Source organism: Anopheles coluzzii, chromosome 2, assembly GCF_943734685.1.
Source record: "Anopheles coluzzii chromosome 2, AcolN3, whole genome shotgun sequence".
Taxonomy (NCBI): domain Eukaryota; kingdom Metazoa; phylum Arthropoda; class Insecta; order Diptera; family Culicidae; genus Anopheles; species Anopheles coluzzii.
This window is the reverse complement of record NC_064670.1, coordinates 24,494,198-24,514,982: the sequence shown is the minus strand read 5'-3', so window position 1 is coordinate 24,514,982 and position 20,785 is coordinate 24,494,198. Positions and strand designations below refer to the sequence as shown.

The 20,785-nt window shown below is 45.5% G+C and overlaps 1 protein-coding gene across 2 annotated transcripts; it reads right to left on the bottom strand.

Annotated features, from left to right (window-relative positions):
- Positions 1–2,775: 2,775 nt before the first annotated feature.
- Positions 2,776–4,433, bottom strand: LOC120949989 (uncharacterized). Of its 2 annotated transcripts, none has more exons than XM_040367670.2 (4): positions 3,519–4,433; positions 3,268–3,414; positions 3,044–3,205; positions 2,776–2,968 (listed from the first exon to the last, which is right to left on the bottom strand). In XM_040367670.2, exons 1-4 carry the CDS (start codon positions 4,284–4,286, stop codon positions 2,846–2,848), a joined length of 1,200 nt encoding a protein of 399 aa, XP_040223604.2. In that variant the 5' UTR covers positions 4,287–4,433; the 3' UTR covers positions 2,776–2,845. The 2 variants fall into 2 exon arrangements, with proteins under 2 accessions (XP_040223604.2, XP_040223605.2); XM_040367671.2 differs by having other exon boundaries at positions 2,877–2,968; positions 3,035–3,205.
- Between the last annotated feature and the right edge of the window lie 16,352 nt (positions 4,434–20,785).

Genomic DNA, 20,785 nt, shown 5'->3' with positions numbered 1-20,785 from the left:
GCGCACCAACAGTCTCTTGCGTACTTTATGATGGTTCACGGTTTGGAGCGGGGATGGAGCTGAAACAATACACCGCAAACCGAACCTACGGAACATCGATACTATTATTGACATAATCCATACCCCTCATTGGAAAGTCAGTTGCATCTGCAGTGAAGTAAAAGAGTGAAGTACAAAAGTTGATGGATTTTTATGTTTTATTTTCGTAGCTTGAGTGAACAGTGAGTGTAGTTGTCGTGTGAATTGATTTTTTCCATTAGTAAAAAATAAAAATTATAACGAAAGTCATCCCATAAATTGTGTATTCAAATTAACTGTTTTCGTCAGTCGATTCACCAAAAGAACTGAAAGCATTATGGCTATAAACGATCTGAATTTAAATTGGGAAAGCTATTAGCTGGTGATGCAGTAAAGTGGAACTATTTAGGATTATTAGCAATTCCCATAAACATCCCATAACAAAATGGACTGTTATTACTTATTACAAGTGCATTTTGCAATAAAAACGAACACCAAGTATCCAAAATGGAGCACGGTTGTACGGTTTGCATTCCCAAAAATAAGCACACAGTAACACGTAACTCTGAAACCCATTTGCTTCGCTTGATGAAATGCTTGTAAGGCATGCAACGCCAGTACGTCGAAAAGAAGAATGCATCCCGCTGCCCGCACGAACGCAAACAAAATCGACAGGTGGAACATTCGACAAAGATCCGGCCACCACGCTCTGTGAAACGACAGCCACCGACACGAAGCTTCAAGCCGGTGGATGAAATTAGATTTTCCAAGATCCAAGTGTGCATAGGCGGTCAGGGGAGTATCGGGCGCATGGGATGGCCGTTTGCGGAACTCGGCACGGCACACGATGAATTACGTCTACGAGTTGCGTCGAGTGCTGTCGAGCCATCGAAAAGGCACAAAAGATTGCACTGGAACCGCAAGAGCAAATGAAATGCAAACCGGTGAAAAGTTAATTTCTGATGCTGGTTTTCCATGCTTTCGCTGCGGACGCTTCAGCCACGCCACGTTGCTTTGGTGGTGGTGGTGGTGGTGGTAGTTAGATGCGGTAACGATGGTCGAGATGGCAGCGATGATGGATTCGAATGAGGGAAGCGGACAAGAAAAGAACAGCACTCGATTAGTGATGAAGTGCCCGAGAAGTAAATCAAAGGAGTGTACGAGACGAAGCAATGTAGGAACAGAAATAAGTCTCGGCACGGAAAAGTGTCACTTGTTCGCGGTGCCAGCGCTTTCCCGCCCGTCCCGATGAACGGTAGGGTAGAGAGAACGTTCCGAGCACGAACGAAGGAGGATGAAATCAAGTTTAATTAACTTGGCAAATAGAAAATGAAGTGTAAAAATGCTTCCTTTTTATAGTTAATTAAAATGCTAGAAGCAATAAGTAGATGGTGAAGGGAAAGGACCCAGGCGCGCGCCGGTGGAATGGAAATGGAAGTCCGTCGCCGTGCACGAACGATGAGGAACGGACGTAGTGTCACCACAGGCATTCTCCACCGAGCGCACCCGGACCGGGCACCGGGCAGTGAACAAACAGTGACTGATGATTGTGGTCAGTCCATTAGGTCGCCTACTGTTCCGTGCGGTATGGATGGCTTAAGCAGTGGTTGCTGCCGCCGTCAACGTGCGTCCCCGTGCGTTTTCACAAAGTTGCGCCCGTCCCGTCGAAAGCCTTTCCGCTCATTAGGCGGCTGTTGGGCGCTTGGGGTTTTGTTGTTGTGGTATTGTGAGTTTTATCGGCAAAACGGAAGCGTGAGTGGGAGCTAAATGAGTTCACTTAGCAACAATGAAATGAATTGGCGATGATGAAGCTTAAAGCTAGCGGTTGTTTTGCTGGTTGGAGGTTATTTTTTTTTCTTTTTCTGGGGGGAACATGATGTGGTCTGGAGAAAGAGTGTTGAAGACCATTTCCATTGGCATAGTTGATGAAGTGTTGATGAGGTGAAGTGAATTGTAATTTAAATGGAGAGAAAAGTCATCTTCTTTATTCGCTTTGAAATATTCTGTAGGATTAGTTTTAAGCATCACTCCTAGGAATGTTTATACATTCATGAAGAAATAGTGCAAATGTACCAATGCTGATGCATTTTGAAGTGGTGAATATATTTCCTATTGAATTGAAAGAGTAAATAAGGAACATGTTTGCATGATTCAACATATTACAATTAGCAATAGAATTGGATATTACTTGCACAAAAATACTCATTTTACACTATCCTGTAAGCCTAAAATACCCCAAATTAATTAAGGCATATATCTTGAAACAGTGCGTATTGAATCTGTCCACTGTCACTGTCCAGCATGATTAGATCTTATAACGCTTTAGGCAAGAGTAGAGATTGTAATAAGAATTTGGAAGAATTCAAGATTTTTTTACATAGCACCTTTTGACCAACATAAATTAGTTTTTTTATAGGATGATAGTAAGGCATTAGTTTTAAGTATGGGTATGTAGGCTCGTTGATACGAGAAGACTAATTCAATAAATAAATAAATATTTAAATGCGAAATACGAAATATGAATCATTAAAAAACTAAACACTAAATAAATTCATTAAAAAACAACAAAAGTTGTCCCAATACAACAGAGCTAATAATAGCAATTTAATAATTTTCAACGAGCTTTTCCTGCAGCATTTTATTGAGTTTTTGTCATTTATAGATTGAGGGTTTTTTTAAAGTTTATTGAAAGAAAATAAAGAACATGACGTAAATTTGACTGTGCAATTATTAAAACTTGCTGGTAGTTAGTGTTACAATTTTCTAGTATGATGATTTTATTGTAACATGTTTCTTAAGGCAGTAGCAACAATTCCGGTTGCATTTTTCAACTCCTAACAGTGAGCGGTTTCGATGAGTTATTCCCATGCCAATATGATATCTTGCTCTTGCTGTAGTCGATGTGAAACTGCATCAGCAGCACCACAAAGTTAGAGATGGCTGCCAACATCTGGAACGAAACAAGCTTCGGTGAGTCAATACCAATTCCAGAACCGATAGCATACAAGGAACGAACGCATCAAACCCCCGTGAGCAGCTCAAAGTCCATCGTAAACATGCCGGCAATGTTTATTTTCAGCATCGAGTGGTTAAGCGACAGCAGGAAAGTGTTGATAGTCGCGTGGAAGTATCGATCCTGCCCGGGAATCAGCGATAGGCGATGAACGGTCGATTTGATCTTTTGACTCTGTGTTACAGACAGTGGAAAATGATTCCTTTTTCTAACGAAAGCGTATGCGTATGTCTTACCTTTTCCGAAATTGCATAACACTCGGCAATCAGCTGTGCCGTATACATACCGTACACCAGAATCATCATCGTACCCATTGCTTCGAGTATGTGCGGGCTTGGATTCCCAAGCGAGAGTGTGTAGAAGTGGGTAAATTGATAGAAGAACTTAAACGAAAGGAAGCGAGACCGAGAACGAGCGGAAAGGCAACATTGAATGTAAGTCTGTAAGTGATAAGAAACTGTAGCCAGCTTTCTCCCGAGATATGAACCTTCGACATGAGCTCTTGGAACAAAATTAACAAGTACAGCGCCACCGACAGGGAGTAGTAGGGCAGTATCTTCTGCACACTGCCGGCACACTGTTGGTACTGCTGCAGGTGTAGTTGCAGCCGGCTGGACGGCGGAAGCAATTCGTTCGCACCGGGCCGTATGCAGATGGTCCACAGGTCGGCGAGCATGTCGTTGATTTCCCCGAGCGTCAATCGCTGCACAAACAGCAGGGCGTAAAAGTTGTTCACGTGTGCTATGTTGGGTATGAGGCTGACCATGAACAGCACCGCCTGGACGATGCTGATTTCCGCCCATTCAATCAGCGTTATGTAGACGGACACGTGGAGCGTGTAGGTGGCGCACGGCAGCAGCACAAGCTGAACGAGCAGTTGCACCTGCTCGCCCAGTGCGACCGTGGTGCGGCGCGCCAGGGCCCGCACACCCGTCAGCAGGTCGGTAAGAAGCTGCCGGTAGGTTTCGAGAAAGAGCAATTGTTGCACCGCGATCAGCACACAGTTCCCATTGAGGACCAAGTTTTCCACCGCGTGTATGATGTCCTGCATGCCCACCTTGGGAATCTTCATGCGTTCCGGCAACCGGCCGAGCCTGTACTGTACCGCGGCGAACAGCAGCAGCAGTATGGTTGCAACCGGCACGAACGGTTTGCATGTGTCGAAGCGTCTTTTGCGAAAGTTGTACCGGAACGGCACCAGACCGGCGGCGTAGCTGAGCAGCAGATTGAAGTAGAGGGAAAACAGTAACAGCATTTGGCTTGCTGGTTTGTTTGGAGCGCGCGCGCGCTTGTTTGTTTGTGTTGGCTTTGTGAGCACTGCGCAACGAAGTGATGACACTTAAGGTCCGACAGCGGTCGGTGTACTGTGGCTCAATTAATGGGATCCACCCGCCACTGATAACGTTTTGATGAGCCATTTTTATCATTCACTTTCCGATTGAATAAAACATAATATAGTGGGGATGATTGAGCGGCGGGCATTGCCATCGGCTTATACGCACGTATCACCTGGAGAAAATTATTAATGATGTACTCCGTGTGCATTAATCATTGCTGGGCTCGGTTCGGCGAGCCGGGTGTATAGATAAACGGTGGACTAGAGCAGGAGCTGACTAAAGCGGCATGATTAATACATATATTAGCCGAACAGAACGAATTCGTTTGCGTTGATGAACATGCTTTTGGTTAATTTGGATTGTTCACCTGGTTTCCATGAGCTTGGTTGTTATGCCAATTACATGCGATGTGAGTGTTTATTATGACTTTTCTACCAAAAAGAGGTTTAGTGTTGATGTAGTATAAAGTGAGAGTATGTTTAAGTTTCATACGTCTCAAAATTACAAACAAGTACACTCACTAAGTGTGATTTGTCAAGTGAATTGCATAGCTGCAGGCGTTTTTGTGCGAACATAGCCTACTTTTACACACACACACACACTTGCACTGTGGATTAATTAAAGGTTACCATCCCTAAACGGACGCTGTTGAACCATCTTGCCAATGTGTCAAACGTTGCCATCGATTGATTCAAACCATCTTCCTCCTCGCTTACTGCAGTGCATCGATCAACTTTAATGAGAAATGTGTTTGTGAAAAGGATTGCCTGTCATCCGGGCCGGGCTTGGGCTCCATTAGGGTTTGAGGCCCGCGCCAGAAAGGAAGCAACCACCACACACTCCGCCCGGTGCACGCACAATCTATCATCGTCTAATTTTCTGCCCAACTGATTGGTCTTTCCTGACTTGCAGGATCGCTCGGGCTGATAAGATGACGCTCCGTACCGTATCCCCGCGATGCAGCCGGTTGCATCTCAACCGGTTTCTAATAAATTTTCGTTATCCTGAGTTCTTTGTCATTGCCGTACTAGGTGATGGTGTGCCGAAGATCAACGGTTGTGTACCATCGTTTCCAGTGTGCGGCAGCTTTTATGGATTGATGCGCTTAAGAGTGTACGGTTTTCGGGATGGTAGCAGGCATGGTGATGGGTTTTTATCGTGCCGTTGCCGAGGCGCGTAAGTAGCCTCGTTGACGTTGACGCTTTCGCAACCGTGCCCGTGAAGATGATGAAGATTCATTTGGCCGTTTGACCGTACACCAGTCTGACTGTACCGTACTGGAGCGACAACACAGTAGCGTCACAGGGCGTCTAAAGTGATCCATTGTTCAGAGTTTTGAGTGGTTTGGTTGTGGGCAGAGGGTTGCGACGGCAGCAGAATCGGTGCAAGTGTAATATGAAAGTGATGACTACCTACCGTTTAGCTATCGATATGAGGTGGTTCGATCGAATGGAGAAGGTTCTCGGAAGCGAGTTTAATGTTGTGTACACTTTTTCAGCATCTCAAGATGGAAAGCTCGATGTAGTCTTGCACTGGTCACGAGAGGATTGAAACTAAGAGATTCGTACGAGAATGCCATTATATATTTGCAAAAGCATGAGAAACAATGCGTATGTTCAAAAGCACCAATTAGATTCTTATTAGGATCAACTCAATCTATATCTTATGAGCCTCATTCTCGTATCAATCTTAACTGATTTGCTTGCAAACCTGATAGAAGGTGGCAATGCCATTCAATTCTATCGTAGTTGCTGCCACCAGCTCCGAGCTATCTCGGCACTTTGGTTTTAATTAATTTTTACTGTTTGCATTCGACCAGTGACAAAGGAGCTGCATCCAAGAACCTGATGAATGAAAATGGTTCTGCAACCAAGGAGGATAGTGGTAGAATAGTGTGTGCTTTAAATGCGGCATCATTCTTCCATCGCCTGATGTCGTTTCCTTGCGCTAACGATCACCTTTATCGCCTATCAGCAGTCATCGGACGGATTTACAGATGGATGGAAAGAACAAATGACCAAGACGGGAAAGAATTTTGCTTCAACCGACTGGACGATGTACAGCGATCGCGAATATGGGTCGTAAATCGTACAGTTACAATTTACTACACCCGGTGACAGGGGGTAAAATGGCTCAAGGGCACAAACGAACGGGCCCCCATTTCCGTAAGCCGTTGTCATTTTGATGCACTCGTTAAGTGGAGCATAAAACTGGCCAGCCAGTGAGATGGTTCAGCGGGAAGATGTCTGTACGGCTGGTCGGCAGAACCAGAAGTTGCTCCACCGTGTGCGGTACGTGATCTGACTTGATAGAATTGGCGGTGGGGCAACCGTGCCCCTCGTAAAGCGAGCCAATAGTTTGGGCTTATCGTTGAACCGTGAAATAATAAGCCCTGCTTGCCGGGTACGAGGCCTGGCACTGCTGCTGCTGCGACTGCTGGTACAGCAATCGTAATGATTACGAAGAAAGTTAATTAAATCTAACGTTCGGCGTACGTGGATAAGATTAGAGGAGAGCACAGGAGTGCTCGCACGATTGGTACTGTGGGACGTATAAATCTTGCCGAACCGAAAACGGGATCATTGAGTGAATTGACACCGATTAGAGCAGGGATAAAGATTTGTGGATTGTGCATTGTGCAGAACGGGAACTGATTTGCTGCTGTTCATTGTGGGAAATTACTTTGGTTTGGTGAAATAATAGCGTTTTAGCTTTTTATTTGATGTATGCTTAAGGCATACATAAAGCATCGTATAACTTTTTTTTAAATAAATGTTATGATATGACAGTAGAACAGGTCACAAGATACCATTCACAAATTTATTTAGTATTTAGTGGTGTCGCCGACAGAAATGAACTAGATGGATTCTAAAAATAGAAATGAACTAATTAGGATTAAGACAAGAACTAGGATGAATTCGGAAGTAGGATGAACTATAGCATAGGATTAGATAGGAAGGCCACGCCCACTTTATAGATTAGGACAGCTAGTGCGATTAGTAGTTTAAGTAGTGTTAGTAATTAGGATGCGCGCGTAAAGTGCGTGGGCATAGAAGTCACATTAAAATAAGGGTGGGGGTATTCATCATAAGGACATAGGGCATAAGGAAACTAGGATTAGGAAAATTAGGACTAGGCATCGCTAGAGTAAGATAGCGGCGTAGAACGGCTACGCCGAATTGAATGAATAAAGTCAGTTCCGTTCTTCCCTAAGAACAGTGTAGCGTTTACTTACTCCGCTTGCATACGGGGTTGCGATTCCGTCACTGCAGACCTTTTATTGGGATTATTGCCCGGTTAAGGATAAGTGGAGTGTAGTTTTTTTTTTAAAAATTGGGTTTTTTTTTAATTGTACGTTGAAAGTAAAAAAAGAGACGTTTAATAATATATAATTGATCTATATGTAAGGAAAACCATGCGAGGGAAAGCTCTTCTAACCAAACTGCTCTCACAATCAGTAAATAATCCTTTGGCTTAATTTTAGATTGATTTTTCACCAGCTATTCCCTCGTTATAAGAAATGTTTTGTGCAAGAAGTATATTATTGTTTTCTATTTCCACAGATGAACGTAAAGTGCAACGTCGATTGCATGATTGCCGCTTATTCCGCAACTCAACGTAAACAACGTTAACCCAACCGTGGGTAGTTTCAATTCACGGCAAGATTTTTGGTCGTGCCGCTTGCCGTGGGCCAAGTGTCTACTGCATTGTAAGAAAAGCAGGTAAACATCGAGTGCCTTTGGCACTGCCAAGCTGCATCGTATCGGCACTACAGACCTGCACCAAGCACGAAATAATGCATGAACAGTTGAGAAGAGTGGAGTTTTTCGGAGGTTTCCGGCAATTGTTATTTATGGTGCACCAGAAGGCATTTATAGTTTGCCGAATGAAGGAAGTACGGTGGTTGCTGCTGCCCAGGCACTGAAGCAGAGCGGTTGTGTACGGTTGGTTTCACCGCATTTTGTCACCGAAAACAATCGCCCCCTGGTGAAGGGGGATGCTGGTGAACGTGCACACACACATAAAGGACGGTCTGTGTTTTCTTAGGCTCGAGTAATGGGATCCTGTGTTTAACCTTTGTGTATGGATAGGAGGGGTATGTGTGTTGCCGGGCTGGTTATTTCATTGCTCCGTTTGTTTATTGAAAAGTTGCACTTGATTTGACCATTAGCCGGTCGGGGCTGGGTTTTTGGCATGCGATAGGGTGCAGTTTATTGCATCACCTGAGGGCTGATTGTGTTTGGAGGATTTTTCTGCTGGTTGGTTTGTGGTTGTACCTTTACGGGGAAAGTGGAGTTTGAGAGTGGAATGTGAAGAGTGCTATTTTTGCAAACTTCTTGCATCGTTAATACAGCCACACAAACACAGCTCAGGAGGGGCAAGTTGAGTGTGCAAACCAGGGGGGCGGAAGCTATGATCGAAGCAAAATTGAAGCATTTCAGAATGTTTTCCTTTTAAAATGGCGTAAGCAAAATGGACCGATGTCCTATTTCTGTACCTCTCCATCATCGGTTCAATACATCGCATCGTACAGTAAGTTCATTGGGGGAAAATAGTTACTCACTTTTTGTTTTCGTCGCAGCAGCAAACGGGATAGTGTGCCATTTGGCTAAAGCAATTGCACATTTTTGTCACTGTAAAGTTGTGCCTCTCGGTGACGTCTTGCAAACACTTTCTGTGAAGGATTGTTAGCGAATGGTTTGGGCGAGCTCGTTTGCACTGTGTCACATTGTCCACATTGCAGTTGCACATCCTTGCGCTCGTCATACGAAAAGAAGCTTTGTCACGGGGTGAAATTGGAAGTGCATTCTTGAGAAAAAGGGAGATTCTCCTTATTTTTTGAGGCGTGCACATTTGTCAGTACACATGGGAGTTGGGAAAAACAAATACGGTCTAGAAAAGGTTTTCAACCAAATGGGAGGGCTGTCATGCGAATGGTTGCGCTTCGAGCGATATTATTTTGTAGATTGTCACCATTCGGCGGTGCTTCGGCGGTGCTTCGGTATGAGTATGTACCAAAGTGCATTGTAGTTGAGTCGGTTTGATGAGACAGTTGACAGTGGTTGAGTGGGAAGAGTTGATTTATTTTGAAATTTGTCATATTTTATTTCTTTCCAAGAAAATCTTCTCAGTACCTACAGTGCCAAGAAAGGCAAATGCAAATTAATTAGCAAATGTACGTAATAAGCTTTGATTAAAATCAGACAAATACCATTAAAATATCAATCGTTTAAAAGCTCTTGAAACAGCGCAATCAATACTAAGCACCGATAACATTTATATGAATTTACAAACCAATTATCGTGGCAAAAGTTCGCGTCGGTTCTATGTATTTATTTTTAATTTGTTTTCAAATTATTACACCCATCACCGTTATGAAATGTTCCGACATTTTCCTCCCTTGTTTACAAGCGAAATGAAACGTTAACTTCTTAACCAGCTGCATTTTCATGGACCACTGATTCCCTCCCACCCCTACGGGGGCGTTGCTCACACCCATCTGCGCCCCGTACCCGGGGGCAAGAAATGAATTCCTCTAATTAGAATCAATTTCTGCTTGTTTCTTTCGAAGCGGTCTGGTCAGCTTTGCTCGGTGGCGAGTTTTCTTTTCTTGCGAACTGCCCGGGACCTGCCCCTGTTCGTCCAGCTCACGATTCTGCCCGGTTAGCCTCGATGAAGAAATTAGTGCTTTGTTGCTGCTGCTGCTGCTGATGATGGTTCCCGTTGACCCAACGACGTTTCGCCCTCCAAACAGGAGATGGAGAGAGGGTGTGAGCGAGAGAGATTAAAGTAAGTGAGTTCAGCTAGCGAGAAGCGAGCGCACGGCGCAACAAGCGGAACGGGGTGAAAAGGATAAACTTTCTTAATTATAATCTAATTCCTTTATTAGGTGATGCCTTGCGTCTTGAGCTCGTTATTTGCGTCCCGTTTGCTTCGGCGCTGGCGTCGTGTGCGTCGACAGGAAAACATGCTCGAGATGAAACATTGTGACACATCCCAGCGAGTTGCGAGAGCGTTGGAGCACCGCACCTCAAGGACTGCCCCGGGACGGTTAAGCGGGGAGTCGCCGCCAGCTGTGACCTGGAAAAGATAGGGTGGAAGAGTGTTCGCGGAACGTTCATTGTGTTGTGCGAAGGGAGGTTTTAATGTGGACGCGCTTGGACGTGCTTATGCTTTTATGCCAGAAAAGCGAGCTCGTCCCCTTGTCGTTTTTTGTTGTGTGCTACCCATTAAGCCCATGTCTGGTCTGCTGAACGGCTTGGCCAGCTCAAAGCCCCCCCCCCCCCCCCCCCCCCTATCCGTGTGGTTTTTCTCGCGCTCGTGTCCCTAATTTCGTGCGGAAATGTTGCGCTCGCTCGCCCGAACCCCGTTTGCAAAGAAGAAGCTAAACAGGAAATGGTTATTTTTTCATATAATCACCTCGAACGGCGACCATTCATCATTGTTTCGTCACACTGTTGGTGCAAAGTTTGTGTCTTTTCTGGTGTGCGGCGCGTCATAGAAAAGGGAGAGCTTGGGCTAGCGCGAACCCACAACCCATCGTCGTAACGTCGACATCACGAGTGACACCCGGCCACACGGTACCGTTTTCGCACACGGCTCACAAAACCCATACACAGACACTCACAGAGAGACAGGTCGCGCTATAATAAAGTTATCTTCGCCCGTTCCCATCCTGCGGCGTGTGAGTTATGGACGGGAGCGGTTTCGGTTTGGAACGTGAGACGTACTAAAATAATAAAAAAAGACAACAAAAAAGAACCCCATCGAAAGCACGTCGATGTTGGCCACCGTACGGGCTCGGGGTGTGAATGCGGATGCTAATAAATTATTCATTCAGCGTACTCATCACCGGTTGTCATACGTTTCGGCGAAACGGGGTCCGGCGCGTTTTTCGGGCACCGCGTTCGGTCGGAATGCCGAAAATGCGCTAAGCTTTCGAAAATCTATTATTTCACTTTCACCCGCGGCCCCTTTCTGTCGGGCGATGATAGAAAAGTTGTATCTGTGGAAAAAGTGTGGGAGCGCAGGGCAGGCCGGTATTGCTTACGTGGGGTGCACCCGAGGCGGCAGCGGCACTTTAAGAGGCGGCTGCTTAAAGCGGTCGGATTTCAGGTGTTATTTTTCCTGGCGTCTAAAAATAATACTTTACATGTTTTCCCTTTTTCCGGTGCGGTGAACTGTCGAATGTCGTAGGCAGTGTTGGAGCAGTTCCATTTGTATAAGGCTCAGGTAACAGGAAATTCAATTCGTTGAGTTCCTAAGAAATGGCAACGCTGTGAAATGGAGGTTGTAATTATGGGAACAGAAATGATAGTGCTAGGTATTGGAAAAATGAAGAAAACAAGTTGAATTCATCCTGTTTTAATTGAAAAAGACAAGCAAAGCAAGAAGAATCATTCTTTATGAATTAATTATGCGAATAGTTACTTACTTATCCAGCGCTAAATCTAGTCTGCTTTGCGGTTCTAGCCTACCGCTCGCTTCGAAACCGCTCAAGGTCTGGTACATTTGTCCGCCAACCTGTTATCCCGGTTATTATTATTATTATTATTTATTTAATCTTCAACGGACCGTATGGCCTTATTAAGATGTAACAGTTCATTAAAAAAAATACATAACAAAAATAAGATTTGCATCGCAATTCACTGCGGCCACGGCAAAAGCCGGAGACGTTCCTTGAAGCACTGAGTCGAGATGTCGAAGTCGAAGCAGTCAGAGACAGTATTGAAGACAGCCGACATGCGGAACATAGGGTCAGACTGACCAGCTCTGGAACGGGGTTGAGCGAGCCGTATAGTTTCTCTAGACCTAAGTGTTCGGGATGGTGCATAGATGTCGACTCGATGCAACAAAGGCGATGAGTCGATAGAGCCATTTAGCAATCCAGCGATGAAAGAACACTGTTCATTGCGTCTTCTAACCGAAAGTGGTTCAAGGTCTAGAAGATGGCACCGCACAGCATACGGAGGAAGATTATTGCGATCCTGCCAGGGAAGTAGGCGTTGGGCATATCGCGTGAATTTACGTTGAATCGCCTCAAGTCGAGCAATTGAAGAAGCAGTAGTTGGGCTCCAGAATACGCGAGAATATTCCAGAACCGAACGAACGATACAGTTGTAGATAGCTTTGATGCACATGGGGTTGCGGAATTCAATAGTTGTCCGGATAACCACGCCAATTAATTGATTTCCTCTGGCTACAACGTCATCGATATGCTGTTTATAGTTCAAACTAGAGTCAAGCCGAACGCTCAGGTCTTTGGCATGATTTTGTCGATTAACTGCAGTGCGTCCATGAAGTAGGTACCAGTGACTGGGCTCCTGCATAGACTAAAAGACACACAGTAGCATTTCTCGATGCAGATAGTCAGTCCATTACGCTTGCACCACGAACAGAAGATTTCGATGCAGTCTTGCAGGAATGTACAATCACCTGTGTTGTGAATAGGCGCACAAATTTTTACACAAAGACTAACACTGTCGGGAGGTGCGAGGGTAACATCGTTGATGAACAATATGAAGAGAAGCGGGCCAATATTGCTTCCTTGTGGCACACCCGAACATAAATCTACGACCTTTCGTCAGTTATTCGGACTGTTTGCCATGACGGACGAAGACATGCGTGTAGGCATGTTTTTAAGATCTACTTGCTCAGGTTTCACGACACAATTGTTGGAGTCGAGATTTTTCATCATATTGAAAAAAAAAAACGATACGACGCAGTTGGACCAGTTCGCGTACAAGGTTGTCGAAATTCAGCCTTAAATTCGCTTGAAATGATAGAATGGAATTTTTACGTCATTGCTTGCTGGTGTGAAGGTTATTGACGCGATTTCTACTGATATGTTTGTGTTTCTACTGATATGTTGGCCGGTTGCATGCAACCTCCTGGCCTAGCTAACGCAACAATGTAGCCACTTGTCCCTCGGACTTCTAGTCGCTCAGGGTCGTCGGCCATGCGGAGCCGGATTTTATTTCGCTGCTCTGATTGTTGTCTAATAGTGCCAAGATGTTGTACATGTCGGAACAGGCTTATACGACGTCTACAAACTGCCGCACGGAGTCCCTTTTTAGGCGCTACGGGGTTCAGTTCTTTGATCGCGCACGCTTCTAAACGAAGTTGCAACACTGTTTTGGTCATCAAGGCTAGAGTTCCATTGATAGGGGTGTCAAATTTCGTCTGCTGACTTATGGGATACTATAATTGAATGTGAAATCAAGGAGGATTAGGTAAACCCATGAAAAATCGACAATTTATTTCCATATTTTATAATGCAAACGTTGTGTATGTTTGTGTTTACATTTAAATGTTAAGTAGTAACCCTAAAGTTTGGGTTTGGGTCTCGTTAAGCATTCATGGTGGATAATTTTTTTCATAATAAAAATAATGTGCTTGTAAAGCTTTTATTCCATATCAGAGTAAAATGCTTTTCTAAAATGAATACCACAAACAAAATTATTTATAAATCTTTTAAAAAAAATGCAGAACAACATTCATAGAATAGTTTAAAAAATGTTAGACCACCATAACCAAGCAACCTTCTGCACAGTGGCACCGTCCTTGCCGAAAAAGGGCTAACTGTAACGCAACAACAACAACAACAACGACACTGGTTACGATCTCTCTATCATTGGCAAATATCCGGCTGCAAAGTAATTACCGTCAAAGCGAATTTACGCCGGATTCGTGAAAGCTTTCCGCTGAAAACTTAATCGAGTTGCGCGAGTTTCGCTGCTCCCGGATAAGAATTTAAGCTCCCATTATTTGTAATAAGAAACACCTTGGGGCGGTTTTTCGTCGAGTTTCACCCATTAGCATGCTGCACCAGAGCGTGCGGCACAGGGTTTTTCGTGTGCTTTCTTTTTTTTTTTTGTTGTTGCTCCATTTCTTGCCCGGCCCAACCGATGACTGAAGGCAGTTTGGAGGAATCGTCACCGCCCGGGTCCGCAGATATGGAAAATGACTGAGTGCGCACAGAGAATGCGACGAACCCTCTCGTTTCTTCCCTTCACCCTGCTCGTGGCGTCCTTCAGGCGGGCAACGCGCGCTAAACTGCAAGCGAAAGATCGCGCACGAAATGGGCAAAGATTTGGGGGAGTACCGCCACCGAGATTCATTAAAAGTTTCCTTTGCCGTAAGCCGTGTGTTCGTTCGCGCTGTGAAGGGCGCAACGGAACGCGCCCGGGAACGGAATCCTTCGGCTGCACTTTAACGAGTTCCGCATGATGGAGCTGGCTGGCTGGCAGGCTGGCTAGCGTCAACGGTCGGATGAGAATGTGCCGGGGTTTTTCGGAAAAACAAAATATGCCATTCAGCTGTGCCGGCGAGACGGTGGGGGTGTCGGGTGGGATGTACCTTCCCCTGGGTGGTGTGGGTGTGGAATCCGTTCTTCAAGGCAGCATGGCAGCAGCAGCCGAAGAAAACAGACGCGAAACCTTCTTCGCTTCTTGTGTCGCAAGATGAAGTGTAAAGATTTGTGCTAAATAGGAAAATAGCAGGTTTGGTGGCTCTTTTTGTCGCGCAAGCAAAAATCGCACCATCGCGAAAAGGATTAGAACGGTTCGAAGCTTGCTGTTGCTGCTGCTGCTTGGAATAGGTTCTCCAAAAATCCCGATCCAACACAAAAAAAGAAGAAAAGAAACCGTGCGTCTATATGCTCGCGGCAATTTCGGAGCCTTTATCCGTCACTTAACCATTGTTGAAGCGTATTCCGGTAAGTGAGAGCATTTTCGTTGGCGCAAATTCTTCGCGCCCGTGCCGGAACGATGCCGGGCTGCGTTCGAATGTCGTTTAGCGAATTGTTTACCATTTCTTGAATTCTCATTTCCCACCGTTCAACACCTTGCACCCCCGTTCGTTCGTTACGTACAGTGAGCCCTGTTCCGCCGCACTAACCCTTGCACGTTCCGTTTCTGCAAATGCTCCAGGCTAAATAATCGCATTTCATTGGAAAGCAGCTTCCGAACGCACACCGGAGGAGCACCGGAGCGCAGCCCCGCGTTTCGAAGGGTGTGAAATGTGTAACACCTTTATCACGAAATGAAATCATCGTTCGCTATTACAGTTACCTTTTTTTATTACCACACTCCCCGCCCTTCACCATCCGTACCGTATTTCGGTTGTGCTTGAGACGAGGCGATGCTGATAGCGTTTTTTGTGAGCGCGATTTTGTGAGTTTTACGATTACTGAGGTAATGGGGTACGGGGTGGCGGGGCGCAAACACACTAGCACACAGCAGGGGGAGCAGGGTGGGAAGAAACACATTTTCACGCGATTATTGTAAGGTGCCACATGGTTAAATTTCTTCGCAACTCGAGTAAAAAGTGCGCGTCGCAAAACTCAATAACATAAACAAGTGGGAAATGTTCATAAAGGGATATTTGATTTTTTTTCTTCTCTCTGTTCTCCTCGTAGCGTTTGTGTGTGTTCCATTTTCAGTATGTAAGGAATGTGGCGTTCGTACAATATGGTAGAAATCGTACTCAGCACCATTGGCTTGCCGTATGGGTAATGCAAATTTATTTTGTAGTATCGGTTCGTCAGTAAAGAAAAGAGCATTTGTTCGTCCGAATGGAGACGCCTGGTGGATTGTCGGGAGGGCAAGCAGCAAATAATGAAGCTGCTGTATTAACACTGCCAGCCAAATGTTTGCCAGCACGAGATTGATAGAACAATGGAACGACCAGCACCGAACTGCCATATGCATCTGTGAGTGAGTTACGCCGCATGTTGATTTAATCCTCACGGGGTTGTCAATACCGAGCAGCTCAAAACAACAACAAAAAACCCACTCCTCAACATCCCTCCCCGCCCTAATCAACCGGTTTAGGGTGGGCCTGTTGGTTCGCTTCAAAAGAACAAACATCTTGTTTGCGTGTGCTAGCTAAATGTGGCAGGCATCAGCAAAGCAAAGCCTTTCCCGGCATGCAAAACATCCTTCCCATTTAGCTCCCAATAGTCTAACGATCAGATGCAATCTTCCACGGCTCATCGGGCTGGAAAGTGGAAAGCAATGTGTGCCCATTGTTTCTGTGTATGTGTGCGTGTGTGTGTGTGTGTGTGGATTTGTTTTTGTTTATCAGAAGCCATCTTCTCGGTCCAGCAATAAATCAATGTCAGGGCGTCTTCCGGATCAGCAGTTTACCGTAACGATCACTTCCGAATGATCTCAACAAACTTCTTTCTTCCTTCCCCTGCTTTCGAAGATTCCAGGTGGCACAGTAAAGTATGTTTTCATTTAATCCGGATTGTGAGATTGTGTTCCGCTTCAATTTAGAAACGGAGGAGGGGGGGGGGAGGGGTTCACGTGGGAAGGGTTTTTCGAAACCCTTTTCTGGCCCCTGAGATCCCGCAGGATGTTGGGGAGAGTGCGTTCATACCTTCCAAGTAGACAATCGACGCACGATTCGGTCCCACGGGATGTTTGTCTTGTTTTATGTTTGTTTCTTCTTTTCGGTTCGCCGCACTACCTTATCTTTTTCCACCAAAACACCCCGCTGCCCCCTGATTCGAGAAAACAGCCCCCGATACGATGTGCTTCATTTGAAATGCAAAAATGTTCATAAAATTCGATTGGATTTACTTGTATTGGGGCTGTAACTGTAAGCTCTCCCTCCCTCCCACGGCATGTACGGCATTTCATCACACAGTTTGGGCCGAATCTTACCGCATTAATCTTTTCCATCTTTAGCAGAGCGATCTGTGCCGCCTTTGCAAAAGGGGACGCCTGGGGTGGGACTTTTTATTGTGTCAAAATTTTGCACTAAAAAGAGAGCAAGCTCACCGGGTTGGGAGGGGAAGAACTTTTTGAAGTTCTTTACGGCACGAAACATCCGGCGTAGCCTCGTGCGGTACTCGATTTGCCCAAGAGATAGGATTACAGTGCAGACTTTGCTCTCCAGTTAAGCTTTCATTGTGTGTGTGTGGGGTGCGTATGTGGGAGGATTGTTTATCTTTCTATCCGTATGGTACGGTGCAGCGTAGGAGGGGCTGTCTTTTTCGGGTGTATAAGAAGGCAAACCGGATTACGATATTGGCCGGATACTAGTTTCTCTGGCTTTCTGGCTCTGGTAGTGTGTAGCTTTTTGCTCTGGCCAGTGTTTGGAAATAATTCAGAAACAGCGAACTGAAAGCATTGGGGGCGCCGGTTCGTGCACGTCCGCTTGCAACCCGTCCAGGTGACATGCCCAAGTGGTTGATGGTTGGGCGTGGGAACGAAATTATCTGTTTTGTTTGCTTTCCATTTACCCGGCCACCGTTAGAAGCGGAGGAAAGTCAGCGATGGCTGGGATTGCAACTGGGTCCTGCCCCGTTCCAGTGTTGCTTCATCCATCATTGGGCTAAAGTGAGGAGATAAGGGGAAGAAAACACACACACACACACACACGTGCACGGGGAAACTTTCTGCAAGCCCAGCAACGGGGACGATTCAGGATATAAAACGATCACAAGCCCGTTTTTTTTTGTGCTAAGCGGCTCGTTTGCAATTGAATTCGTGGAAGGGTGGCAGCAGTAAGGCAGAAGAAACAAACCCCGTTCTGCTCGCAGGTGCAGGATTAATGGCATGTGCATGATGCTCGACCTGCTGCCAGCATTAGTCACACAAAACTTTGGCTTTATGCAATTACGAAATCCCGAAAGCCGGCAGCGTGGTGGGCGTATTGGTTGCACACTACCCGATGCATAATGACTTCAGTGGGGGGAAAAAAGCGTCCAACTTAAATGAAGCGACCGGCGGTTTTTGTGCGACGAGGGATGGTCTGCTCGCGCACCGGGCCATGGTGGGCAAATCTGTGATCGCTCCCCGTGGGGTCGTTTGCGTTGTGGCGTTGTGCTCGTGTTTTTATGTTGAAATAAAGCCTTTATTGTTCGTCTTTGACCGTTTTTTATTCGTTTTTAGTGTGCAGTTTCTGTCGGGGATGTACTACTTCGCTGCCAACCGATTCCACCTAGACAACTCATTTCGTGCTGCAGGAGGAAGTTGTTGGACGGTGTTTCATTTTGTCTTTTTTTTTGTCACACCCAAGAAAGTTGTTGTGCATACCAACGTGCGAGTTTGTCGGTGGGTAGGAACTTCTCACCTGGCAGCGTTTGTGCCATCTTGTGCACGGATAGCGGTATCAGTGGATACCTTTTAGGTTTCCCAAAGCCCGGCTGGAGGCTGTGCTCAATCTAAGCAGAAAGTGCAGTACAGCAACTGCATGCTCGTTACAGGCCGCCCATAATCCCGCACACGTCCCGACGGGCTTCACTTTTGCTGCGATGCTTCGTGAGTGGATTTTAATTGAAACCGGCAAAACCGGGCCAGCGGCAGCCTACCCTGCCCCCGTGGGACATTAAAGCTGTCGGGAACATAATGAATTGACAACGGGCTTGCTGCTTGCTGTTGTTTTTCGTTCCTGTCTCTCAAAGCCCCAGGTGGGAGATCAGGTTCAGTGCGTGCGGTGGCAATGTACATAATGCAGAAGTTTAGCGCGCTGTGCAATCGGGACGTTTTTGCACAGCTGTCGATGCTGAATGCGACGCAATTAGGTTGTACATGTGAGTGGTTGTTTCTTTCTTTCTTTTTCGCGCCATCACATCATGTACGGGAAGTGGGTTTTTGTACAGTTTGCATTTAATTAGAATCATTTTTCGAATGGATAATTAAAATAAATGATCTTTTCATTGAAATTTGTAATGTAGCGTTGTGTTTAAGTGTAACTATTAATTGCACGCAATTCGGTCAGTCTCATACATCACGCGTCCTTGCTACATGTGTTTGAGTGTGATTTTTCATTATTTGTACGCTGGATGGCTTACATTGTTGGGGGAGGGGGAGGGGGAAGAAGGAAAAGGTTTAAGCCTTTTTGCTAATAAACAGCTTCAACACCAAAAGCTTTCAAGGTAAAGATTTCATGAACAGATATGGTTATTAATCTCCATAGACTGCATTACACTTCAAACAAGAGAAATTATACCGTTTTCGCGGGTGTATCGTGTTGCACATTTGCATGAAAATTGCTCATCATGTGTGTGTGTGTGTGTGTGTGTTTGTTTTTTACGGTACAAATGAGAAATGATGTTCATTCTTTCGTTTTATTCACTACAGTACAGTACAGCTTGTTGTGTTTCCCCCTTACCCATTGCCCAATTATCCATGAAAATGGTTGGCGTTGATTTAAGCGCTGCGCCATCACACTTCAGACCATCACCAGCTCATCGTTGTTCGTTCGATCGGTCTCGACACGTGGTTGAGTCTAATTATCATAACTATTTACGATATTCATTGTACCGACCACCATGGAGAGTGGATTAATTTGCACCCGCTTCGCAGTATTATCGTGCGGAGGGATAACATGTTTTCACGATCGAATCGTTACGGTGTGGAATGCACATTATCGATGTGCTTACTTTCCATATTCATCGATGGACACTGCATAACATAAACCGCTCGACAAATTCGATTAATACGCAGATGTGAGCTTAAGCTTAAGAGGAATATGACACACGTGCGCGCATGCTGCTTTAATGGTATAATTTTTTCCCCATCCAGATGTGTGACCTTAATTTACTCTTTGCAGATTCTACAATTTTTGCTTGTTAGTATCATAATTTTCAACAAATTATTACAACTCTGCACACAGAGCGTGAGAGGTTAAAGTTTCCCCGAGCAACGCGCACTGCTTTTTGTGGCTTATCAGTGGCCGCACGTTACTGCTCCCGGGCAGAAACGGGAAGCGTGTGACACATTGGGTACCAGTTTGCTGCACGTACGGTGGATAAATCAATGATCAACTTGTGCCGCAATCTTTCCACTGCGGTTACCATCATCTTGGCGGACATATTTTCTTCTGCCAAACTTGTTCCTTTCCCCCAAAGAGCGAAAGCAAAGATAGAAACGCATACGTCGTCATCGATATGTAAATCGCTTCGATCGTAATTCCGTACGTGCAAACGGAGTCGTGGATGTGTGTGTCTGTGTGTCCCGTGTGTGCGTCCCGAGGGAAATTAACTTCTTTGTGCTCCCAACAACAGTTCGTGCGTTAAGATTCTTGGAGTGCGATTGTAACGATGTGACCAAAAAAAAGGGACTCAACCAACAGTGCGAGTGCGAGAGAGTGAGATGGCTGCCATACCACAACCAGCCCGAGGGCTAGAAATATCGTTTATGTATCAAATGACGATAAAAACATTAATTACGATCTTGGTCCTGGCAGCCCACATGCCGGGGCAGCTCAACGGTGGGTGTGTGCGGTGCAGATATCGCAAAGGGTCGTGGAACACCCAATCCGCTACTCCCTTGGAAAAAACACCCCTCGCTCGAATCAGAAGTAAAAAGTAAATCGAAAAACGAACAAAATCCATGCCACGTCCACGTTCCAACGGCTGCCAATTAAGTGGGCAATCATGTGGTTAAAATAAAGTCAGGAA